Consider the following 11922-nt stretch of genomic DNA (forward strand, 5'->3'; position numbering starts at 1 on the left):
ACACCATGCACTTGCTTCATCTTCCTGGCAAATTTGCAACTATTCCATATGTTTTACACCTTTTTATTATTGCCCTTACAGTGCTAATTGGTATGTTTAACCGTTTATGTCTTTTTTGTACCCATTACAAGACTTGTGACAGTTAATTACCATCGGTCTCTTCTGAATTGACAGTTATTTGGCTTTTCCCATGCTGACGGATGACAAAGGGATTTTGTATGCTTGTTATCTCATTATTCTCTAGTGAAACTGGAAGTGATGGAATTACACAATATAGATCCTTTAGACTGAGATGAGCTAAATTAAGTAAAATTGTATTGCCAATTTCATTTTGTTTGATTTTACTTACAATAATTGTTAGGGGTGCCAATAATTATGGCACATATGGTTTTCAGAAAAAATGTGATTACTTAATAAAAAAAACATTGAAGCATGAGAGTAAATGTTTTGAAATTAAAGTAAATAGTTTCCCCATATGTTTGAACATAACATATAGATTATTATCTGTGTCATTTATTATGTGCAGCCTTTTTTCTTCATTTTTATTAAGGGTGCCAATAATTCTGGAGCCCACTGTATATATATATATATTACAGTTCCACCCCTAAATAATGCATTAATGCAAATGAAAACATGAAACAAAACATACAATGACGTTTATTAAGATACAGGGTATGCTATCAAATCTATACTAATAGCTACACGGACTGTTGGTAGTGTCACATTCTCTCCTATTTCTCCATTCAAAGTGGTGGTTGAATTCAATTCAATGTGGTTGAACATTCTGAAAAGAACAGCATGCTGTAATGTTATGCAAATGTTTTTAAATACATTTTTTAAATCATATCTTTCATATCTTCATATTTGATGTCATAAACCAAAATGTGTGTTGAGTAATGAGATCATACAATAAATGCTGAATCAACATAAACATGTAAAGGTAAATATGACTGCTTCTGGTAAATGGACTGCATTTATATAGCGCTTTTATCCAAAGCGCTTTACAATTGATGCCTCTCATTCGCCAGAGCAGTTAGGGGTTAGGTGTCTTGCTCAAGGACACTTCGACATGCCCAGGGCGGGGTTTGAACCGGCAACCCTCCGACTGCCAGACAATCGGTCTTACCTCCTGAGCTATATCGCCCCTGAAATATTAGCTGCAGAGTTTTAAACGGTATGTTTGCTCTGTCATCAATTCACACGTCCATAGACTGTACACACCAATCACTAATAATAATTCATAAAAATATCAAAATATATTAAAATAGTAGCAAGTGGGCATTTTAGCAATCGGGAGAAAATAGTGGGCAGAAAACGAACCATAAAGTTAATTATTAACTTTAGAAATATGTCTTAACGGTCTTATCAGTTTCTTTGTAAAACTGAGCAAATTAATAATAAATGAAACTAATTAAAGCCATCTACCAAACAGAAACGTGCTTATAACAGCAGAGAAACAAATGGTTTTATATTTAGAAAGAGCTATCATGTCATATCTTTCTTACCCACTTTTAGATGAATAATTTCACCTGATATTTTAAGAACATAATAGTTTAACAAAAACATTCTTAGTTTTAACGTAAAACTGCAAAAATGGTGGACGTCTATTTGATTAGTATTTTTCCTGCAAATAAGAACAGAAGCCTCACCTGTGAGTAGGGTTAAGGTGACAGTGGTTGCAGTAATCCAATCCATTGAAAGCCTCATTCCTGTGTGACTGGGAACAATCTGATCAGCTGTTTGAACTCACTGGAAGCAGTTCACTTCCTTGTTTACGGTAATAAAGTTTCAAGTATTTGCCGTTGTAACCAAAAACGTCCATTTGATGATTGCTTTTAGGTTTGTGTATTAACCCATTTTGATAAAAATTACCAGTTACCAGTAAGGATTAGAATGAGGAAGTGGAGTACAAACACAAGTGCGATATGCAGAGGTCAAGTTTAAGAATTGAATGGTGAGAATTTATTGACAGAATAATTTTTATTTGCAGTTACAGTAACAATGTTATCAAAACTTTGTGTCTCATGTATAAAGTTAATAAAGTGAAAAAACATTTTTTTTACAGATAATTATCAAGTCAACTTGTTCATAGTGCTGTAGGTAGCACTTTGAATCTTTGAATCAGTATTCCTCATATACTAGAAACAAGAGGGAAAAAGAGGGACAATTACAAGTTTTAACATGGTCAAGATGAACAGGGTCTTTCCACATCTGTTTTCAGAATGTGCAGGGCAGGACAGATCAGTTGAGCCCTTGAACACAACAGAAAAGGAACTGACATAAACCTTTGCCCAAAATGTCATTTTCACGCCTTGCGTGTGCCCCTCCCCTCTTGTTTTCACCCGTCTGTGTATTTGCCCTTGTTGGCCGGGGTGCTGCGTGCTGTCGGGATTAGCAGTCCTGATTGCATGCAGCAGTTTGCAGTCCTTAAGAGGGCAAGGATGATGGGCATTCACTCTCTCTCTCCACCAGCTGGAAGCCTGACTGCCACAAACGCTGCTGGATTTTTTCCCGTACACATTTTTATTCTTTAGTTAGTACACCCAACACTTCAGGCACCCAACACCTCCATTGCACACTGATTACTGACGCTGGCATAGTTAGTTTGGTTTTGGTTTGGTTTTGTTCTCTTTCTCAATAACTACTTGTTATTTCCTTCAACTAATGTCTGGTGTCCGTTTCGTGTGTCGGTCCTTGAGCCGGGTCGTCACATCATAATGACAACAAAACATAGTATGGGCAGTACCCAGTAATTATACACCTTCAAGCCAAACACACAAACCTCAGACACCTGTGTGCTGAAAGTACATCGCTTGTATGTGTGCAGAAATGTTTCTGAAATGTTTCACAGAAGTGATCCTGTTGATTAGTGATGGAACCGAGAGGTACAGGAGGCAATAAACAGTGCAACTAACCAAGTGCATTGGCCTTTTAGAGCCAGTGTGTTAATATCATAAAGGCATTCAGATAAGTCACTGAATTTGAATTTCGATCATGTCTGTTGGATACCAATGGGACAGGGTGGGATCCACTACACAACATTCATGCCTACACTTACTATTATTTGCATTTATGCTGCATTTCAGCTTTCAAATATCAGTATCTCACCTTTAACTGTCAGAAAAAACGGGAACTGAGGAAATTCTTCTCCTCGGGACTTACACGTACAGGTGTAATTGCCGCTGTCACCAAAGCCGGCATTCGCCACAGTAAACTGCTCTGTTATCACAGCAGTCTCTGTCCCATTGAGAGTCCAGGTGAAGGTTGCAGGCGGTACAGATGATGCAGAACAGGTCAGCAACACTGTATGACCAACTACTATCTCACTGCATCCCTGTATGACAACATCCTCTGGACCATCTGTAACTCAGAGCACAGCCAGTTAGAGTGAAGCACACTGCTTCGCTCTAGTGAACACAGCTGTCAGAAATGTCGCGGATGTACAGACAAGATACTGAGAGCTTCATCATGGCGGTGTCAGCCAGCAGCAATGCTTCAACATCCAGTATAAGGCCTTTTCAGAAGAGTGGAGGTTGTTATAGCAGCAGAGGGTGGACCAACTGCATTTTACTGCCCATAATTTTGAGATGTTGGATGTCAGGTGTCCTCCTACTTTTGGCTGTGCAGTGTATTTAATGTGCTTACATATAATGCATATATTTAATACATTTAAAAACATGTTAATTTCATACTTATATTACACAATAATTAGTAAGAATTACTTCTTTCTTAAATGGGAAAATAAACTGATTAGAAAAAAGTCCTGTTTGAATATAAGCCTATGCTTTGCCAATACACATTTACAAAAAAATAAATAATTGCTGTAACATGGTAGATTTAATAGCCTACCACGGATTCGGTCGAACCCCGGGATGCCAACTTCAAAATGTACCGAATAGCTACGCGCTATTTCTTAATCATACTACTTTCACCGATACAATCTTTACAATGTGACAAATGCATAGTTTAACACAGCATAGAAAGTTCCTGTCAGTGCACGCATATCGTGGCGTACACCGCCCGGAGTGCTGCTGCCCTCTGCTGCACCCAGGCAAACATTGCCGGGCATAATTAAGAACAATGATTTTCACCTGCGCCCGTGGCGCGCCCTGTTTTGGGACTCGTGGCAGAGCCAGGAGCGCCGCGGGCGACTTATTGGGGCTCGGTTCCCGTGCATTGAGCGGTTACTCGGCGTGTGTGGAGTTTGCAGAGAAAAACGACTGGCTTGGTTTTCAAGTATGCAAAAACAACTTTATTCGAGCAGATCGCTCTGGAAAACATACAATCAGACTGCCACGTCAGGAAGCGCTGAACTCCCTCGCTAAACCCCCGGCTTATCTCTACCTCCCGGCTGACACGTCACCTGTCAGGTGAGTCTGAGAACGTGGGCGTGTTGCCACAGGGGATTCTGCCTCTCTCCCCCCAGTGCTCACTACACGTGGTAATAACGCTTCTTTTGTTCCCGGAATGGGAAGGCGGCGGTTAATGCCTCTTCATTATTGCGTTTAAAGCTCCCCTGCGAATTCAGCCTGCCCGTTACCCTCGGCTCCCAAGTTGCTGTGTGAAGAAATGTAGGTGCCCGTTGTCGAAGATATGCAAGAATGCGATGAGGAATGAGACTGCGGAACGGTCGTCTTGTTGCAGAAAGTAAATCGTCTGCATTTATAGTAAACGCGTTACGTTTCGGGCTAGGCGGGATCCAAAACGCAGGACTCCAAGACAGCAGTTTTAGGGAATTCAGAAAGATGTTTTTGAGTGGACAACAGAGGGCGGTAGGGACCAGGGCTGGCTGGGAACAGGGACAGCGAGGGATGGTGAGGAGGTGGTCCGGGGTTCGGCTTGGCGTGGTGCTGGAAGGGATTCCTTGGGCTTCGGCGGCGGAACAGGGCTGGGAACTGGGAGGCCGGCGAAGGACGGGCTGGATCGGGAGGTCGGAGCTGGGGAGGTAAACAGGATGAAGGAGAGAGAACACGAAACAATACGAGACGTGGACAAGACAGACTGGAGAACACTGTGAAACTAAAGTGCATAAACCAAATAAACTGAGTGAATACAAAAGGTTCTGTCAAAAAAGAAACACAGGAAGGTACTAAGAAATCGGGGTACGGGGAAATGATGACTAGGCTCGGTTCAAAGCAAGAAATGCTAGGTTCGAGGCTTGGCAGCAAATCAACGATCTGGCAAAGACTGAAACGAAAAGCGTGCTTTATACTTTGGCTAATTGGAACTAATAAGGGGGGGGGGGGGTTGTGAGGAATGTGACCTGAACGGAGTGAGAAAATGGCTGAGGGCTGAGGGCTGGAATCAATTAGGAGGTGAATTGGGGATGTGGTCACGCCCACCCTGTGGGGAAAAGCAAAGACATGGAGTGGAACACAAAAGCACAAGGAACATTAATAACGGGAACACGAGGAAATGAAAATGACAATCGAAACACGAGGGCATGACAAAACGGGTCCTTTCGCGCACGGGCTGCAGCATTGAAAACCCAGTCAAAGACGCTTGACTCTGGTTCAAGTTGGTCTGACACGGCGGTCGAGGACCTTACAACAAAGAGCATGTTTTTTTATTTTTACAACTGCATTTGGCTAGTCAAAATGATGACTGAAGATACATATAAATACAATCTGTCAGGAATCCTACCTGATTCTCCTTGTGTTCCGTTTTAGTTTTGTTTATTTTTTATTTTCTAGTGTGTATTTATTTTTTTCAGTTTACTTGTTTTCGCTTGCGGTTGTGTTTTCTGTGTTCGTGTGCTTGGGTGTGCGTTTGTTATTGTTTTTCCCCCTTAGATTCCTGGTTCCTGTCCACGCCCACGCCCCGCCCCAGTTCCACCGGTTTCCGCATCTGCAATCAAGCCTCCACTTACCTTCCTCACCTGCATCCCATCTTCACTCATTGGTGTTGCTATTTAGTTTCTGTGTGCACCTTTTTTCTTTGCCAGATCGCGCCTCTGATTTTTCGAGTAGCCTTTCCAGCCTTGTTTAGTGTTTTTGTCCTTCCTGGTTTTTGACTTTTGCTTGTTTGTTTCCGACCTCGAGTTTAGCCTGCCCGTGTTATTCCTTGCCTTGGTATTTTGACCCTTGCCTGTTTAATCGACCTGCCCCCCGGTTCCCGTTTTTGTGCCTCTGCCCTGTCTACCTGATTTCCCGGATTTTGACCCCTGCCTGTATTTGATTAAGAGACTGCTTCTGATTTTCTACTAACTCTGGTCCGCTTCTGAGTCCCACCCCAGACCCTGACACAATCCAACTAATTTAAGATATTTCCAAAATAAGAACGTCTCTTTGTAGATATTAATTGTCAAAAGGCATTTTGAGAACTCAAATTCAAGATATCTCCAGTTTAGTTATCACACGGTCTCCCATTTTAACTGGACCATAAAATAAAAAGTACTAGTCATAACTACAGTTCAAGATATCTACAATTGCATTTTGACTGTTAATATCTTAGTTTCAGAACTCAATAAATAAATAATGTAGTCATCTAAATGGAAATTAAACCTCTTTAATTGAAATTATGACCAGTAATAACTGGAGATCTCGAATTTGAGTAACGCCTATTAAATTCGCAAAGTGCTGGGTTAATCCACAGACAGTGAATAAAGGCAACGAAGTCGTCAAATCCTATGTCGGCTTGTACCAGCCTCCCCTGGCCAGAGCCTTTCTCTGCCGCTTCCACCCCCGCACCTCTGTGCTGCGTGCCTGCAGAAGGTACGTCGGTCGTCATAATAACCGGAGACAAGGCACGGCTGGAATTTTCCCCTGTGTCTCACGTGATGACCTCTCCCGGGTGCCGAAGCGCCATCCTCCAGCAGGTGCGGTCCTCCCCAAGGTGCTGAAGCTCAGGACACACGTCACAGGGGAAATGCCTGCCTCCGATTCCTTTACGTAATTCGCCAGCGGAGAGCCCGAACACCTGAAGAGCACTGAACAGTGGCCGGGGCGCCGCAATTGTTATCGGTTATACTGATAATATTATCACAATGACTCATGAAACAAAGGTTTAATTAGAGCATTGAGTCAGGTATGATTGGCCTTTGATTGTATAACGTAGTGTGATAACGTAGCTATTGTGATAAGACTTGGATATATTTTGTTCAAAGAAAGAGGTTCAGGGTTTTATCTCTTACTACTCATTCACATTTTCCTCAATGTTCTATAGTTTGTGGTCTTGTGTTCTATTCAACACCACCCTGTTAACCTCTGCCAATGAGACTATTTTGACTGTACAATTCTGACACACCTGCTTGTGCAGAAGAAATAATATATTCCTGATTGACTGAGTCTGCTATTTTGTTCTCATGATCAAGAAAGGCAATTTGGCTTATCAGGTTTCTCTGAAGGAATTGAGAGAGAAACTGCTTCTTCCACGTGGAAAGGTAAATTTGTAGGACTAGGACGCTTCTTTTTCGGGGCCAAAATTCTTGTTTTTGCTTGCTTTTTCACAGAGATCATACCTCTGAAACGGATTAAGGATGGCACCTTAAAAACTGGCAATAGTTTGTGTATTCCCTTCCTTTCCTGTTCGCATGCTGGGAGTCTGAGAGCTGTCTCGTATGCCGATTAGACATGTGCTGAAGAGCTATCCCTGCTTAGCTGTCCAAAGGGCGAAATTCAAACAGGAGTGTTTGCACTGTGATAGAGGGGTCGTATCACCAGCTAATGTTTGTATTACAGCTCACTTTACATTTTTTATTGCATGCGTGTTTCAATTTTAGGCCCTGTAGCAGCCAATAACGTAATAACCACCGTTAATGTAATAACTGCCAATAACGTAATATTTTTTCCGTTCTTAATGTAATAAAAGCCGATAATGTAATAACTGACCAATAATGTAATACATTTTCTGAACCAACAACGTAATAACTTTTTGCATATAATGTAATAAGTTATTACATTATTGGCTGGTTATTACATTATTAGCTGGGTTTTTAAATAAATCATAAAAAATGTAATAACAGGAGCCGATAATGTAATAATATACTTATATCGCTTTAAGTTTTATTTATTGGTTATAAAGTGTCACACTTCTATGACACTTACCCTTGCTTCCTCTATCAAATAGCTGCTCAAAAACCTGACCATACGCACGCGCGCACGCGCACACACACACACACACACACCTACTCTCTCTCTAGGAATTATGACTATTTATTTGTTTGTGGTGCTTGGTTAGACTTATCTCTAGCCCTGCCTTCTACTCCTTAACCATTTGAGTACCAAATGAAGTGCGAGCACATATGTTTGCAAACACAGACAATTACTCATGTCATATAATATGAAATCTATACCTCTTTGAAGATGTTTTGTCCACGAATACAAAGACCACCATTTCTTTTCATGAAAAATGTAATCTTTAAATAAATTTATTTAAATAACTTTTTCAAGCGAACTGTTTCAACCACACTATTATAGCTATTCAGCACTCTCTCTCTCTGTATATATACCAAACCTGACTCCTGAAAGGTTACATGAAAATGTATTACCAAATCAGAATCCTTGCCCTATTGACATCCCTGGCTATTTGAATACAGTCATGACAAGCTCAACAAAGAGTCTAAAACCGAAGCAAATGATATCTATAGTTCATTCTTTTTTATTTTTGCCATTTTCTCCAATTTTAGTCGTTATACCAATTCTCTGTGTGTATCACGGTCCTGGTCGATGCGCTATCCTCTGTTGGTCTGGGGAGGGTGTAGACTACCACATGCCTCTGATACATGTAGAGTCGCCAACTGCTTCTTTTCACCTGACAGTGAGGCAGAGGTGGGAGTAAGTCACACTTGTGCAAGTCACAAGCAAGTCTCAAGTCTTAACCTTCAAGTCTCAAGCAAGTCCCATGTCACTGTGTTTAGACTCAAGCAAGTCAAGTCGAGTCACCATGAAAGAAGTGCTTAAAACAAGAGAGAAAGGGACACAATGGCAAGCCATGTCATAAGAAAACTGCACCTGTTCGTGAGTTAGTTATTTTCTACAACTAGGGATGGGCATGGTTCGGATTTTATCAATACCAATACCACTATTGATACTGCTTATCAATACCAATACTTATCAATACTCTTATCGATACTTCCTAATTTGGTGTGCAAAATACATGTTTTTAAAATAATTATCAGTACTACTTTTATATTAGTTTGGGCAAAAAATATTTAACAAAGTAGTTCTGTTGATAAAATGAAACATATTGTTTTCTGAGACAAAACATGATGCTGGGACCAATGGTATAGATAATGTAAATGTAATGTGTATCAAGAGAATGTTTAGTTCTTTAAAAAAAAGGGGACGGTAAACCATCCTTTATTATTATGATAAAACTGAAAGATGTGTTACCAAAGTTATCTTTGTAGGTCATGTTATATACTATATTTTACAGTTTAGAATTTTGCATTAAGAGGTTGAAAGCTGAGCACAAGGGATAATAGTGCCAGTTTGGTTGAAGAAGTTATTTAAATACACTTGATTAAAGATTATAATTTTCATGGAAAGAAGTGGTGGTCTTTTTTTATTTGAGAACACAGCATCTTCAAAGAGGTATAGATTTCATATTATACAACATAAGAGTAATTGTCTGTGTTTGCAAACATGCGTGCTCTCACTTAATTTGGTACTCAAATGGCAAAGGAGTATAAGGCAGGGCTGGAGATAAGTCTAACCATCAAGTTACACAAACAATTAATTCCTAGAGAGAGAGAGAGAGAGAGAGTAGGTGTGTGTGTGTGTGTTTTCTCAGAGTTAGGACTAAGATTCAGGGGTCAGGATTGGCCTGGTTTTTGAGCAGCTATTTGAAAGAAGCAACAGTAAGGGTAGGCCTAAGTGTTATGGAAGTCTGACATTTGATAATAAATAAAACTTATACATAGTGATACAAGTATATTATTACATTATCGGCTCCTATTATTACATTTTTAATGATTTTTATTAACCCAGCTAATAATGTAATAACCAGTCAATAATCTAATAACTTTTTGCACATAATGTAATAAGTTATTACGTTATTGGTTCAGAAATTTTATTACATTATTGGTAAGTTATTACATTATCGGCTTTTATTACATTAAGAACGGAAAAATTATTACGTTATTGGCAGTTATTACATTAACGGTAGTTATTACATTATTGGCTGCTACAGGCCCTTTGGACATTGAAGGCATACTAATATTATTATTTAAAAGGCATATCTATGATACATTGGCAATCTGTCTTTACGCAGTTTCGCCTGATGTGTGCACCTTGACCTGCATTATTCTAAAATGTGTTCAGGATGTGGGGGCGCGATGGTGGAGTGGGTAGCACTGTCACCTCACAGCAAGAAGGTCATGTGTGGAGTTTGCATGTTCTCTCTGTGCCCGCGTGGGTTTCCTCCGGGTACTCCGGTTTCCTCCCACAGTCCAGAGACACGCAGGTAGGCCGACTGGAGACTCTAAATTGCCCATAGGCATGAGTTTGTGAGTGAATGGTGTGTGTGCCCTGCGATAGATTGGTGGCCTGTCCAGGATGTATTCCTGCCTCTCGCACAATGCACGCTGGGGTAGGGCCAGTGCATGCTGGGATAGGCAGCGACCCCCGCAACTCTGCCCGGGATAAGCGGGTATATATGACGGATGTCTGCACTTCTTGGTAATTTGTATTTGTCCTAATACTGTAGCTTATTCTTCTGCCTAGTTGGCTTTGCAGATGTTAGACCAGGATAGTGTTCATTGTTCTCGGCTAGAAATAGCTGTACAAAATAAGTAATTGTACCTTACTGAACCCGTGTTCAGCAGTTGTCTACGATCATGAAAATGCACTTTTGTATGTCGCTTTGGATAAAAGCGTCTGCCAAATGAATGTAATGTAATGTAATGGATGTTCGGGATGTTTTAATCATACATTTTTTTGTGACCCACCTTACAATAAAATTGGTTTGTGAAATAATAATTAAATTATACAATAATAATTAATCAATTACTCTTGTCCTTTGGTTTCAGGAAGTTAAGAAATCTTTGTTGAAACAAATAGATAATGTTAATGAATGTGATAAGTGAATTACAGGCATGTACACTGAAAACTAGTAAGACAATGCAACAGGATTTTGAGCAACCCTGCTACCTCACAGGCTTTTTTTGGTTGTTGTTTTTTTATTTTTTTGGCCAAAGTTAAATATTTTTACAGTATCAGGTAACACCAATAATATAAGGGTGATGCCATTAGGGAATCAGTCCTGCTCGACATTAGAGTGAGCACAATGAACACAATAAAAATACTCCAAGGTCTATGAAATAGTAGGGAATTAAATAGGCGTGCTGGACTAACAGGCTGCTGAAGTGTAGAAACTGCAGTAAGGACATTCTATATTGATACAAAGTCGCTATAGAATCCTATATTGGTCTCTTTGTGAAACATCACTACTTCCAGCCCAAATTCTTCAGACATGGTCGTCCATTAAACAAAGCTCTCTGTAAATACAGGAAATTAGGATAGTTCTAATATCATGTCATCAAATGTATGCCGGTGCATAGTGAACACGAGCAGGGCACATTTAATCTCACCCTTTGTAAGCTTAACCGGGCCGGTGTACCCATCAACCCACAACATACATGCATGGAAAAAAACTATTAGGCGCACCATAAAAAAGATTCTAGATAACGAACGAGCGAAAGTGGAGGGAGTGTGACGTTCGCGGCAGCTGTCGACTCATTCCCGGAAGAGAACTGTGCCTTCCAACCTTTGAGTTATAAGTTCAATAAAATGCAATACCCAAGTTTACAATGTATGCCCTTGTTATGAGAGCACAGTTGGACTGTGGGATTTTCCTAAAATAGGTATCCTGGTTTAATCATTCTTTATCATTATCAGGCGATTGCGTCACCTACTTCCTGTTCTTTATGGTTATGTTCCACAGTCACAAAGTCATATCAACCTAGCAAAAGGATACATAAAC

The 11922-nt window shown here is 40.3% G+C and overlaps 1 protein-coding gene across 1 annotated transcript; it reads right to left on the reverse strand.

Annotated features, from left to right (window-relative positions):
• Positions 1 to 2415: 2415 nt before the first annotated feature.
• On the reverse strand, positions 2416 to 11563 carry LOC118230547. Its single transcript, XM_035423690.1, has 3 exons — positions 11560 to 11563; positions 6690 to 6837; positions 2416 to 4937 (listed from the first exon to the last, which is right to left on the reverse strand). Exons 1-3 carry the CDS (start codon positions 11561 to 11563, stop codon positions 4433 to 4435), a joined length of 657 nt encoding a protein of 218 aa, XP_035279581.1. The 3' UTR covers positions 2416 to 4432.
• Between the last annotated feature and the right edge of the window lie 359 nt (positions 11564 to 11922).

The sequence above is a fragment of the Anguilla anguilla genome, chromosome 1 (genome assembly GCF_013347855.1).
Source record: "Anguilla anguilla isolate fAngAng1 chromosome 1, fAngAng1.pri, whole genome shotgun sequence".
In the NCBI taxonomy this organism is placed as follows: domain Eukaryota; kingdom Metazoa; phylum Chordata; class Actinopteri; order Anguilliformes; family Anguillidae; genus Anguilla; species Anguilla anguilla.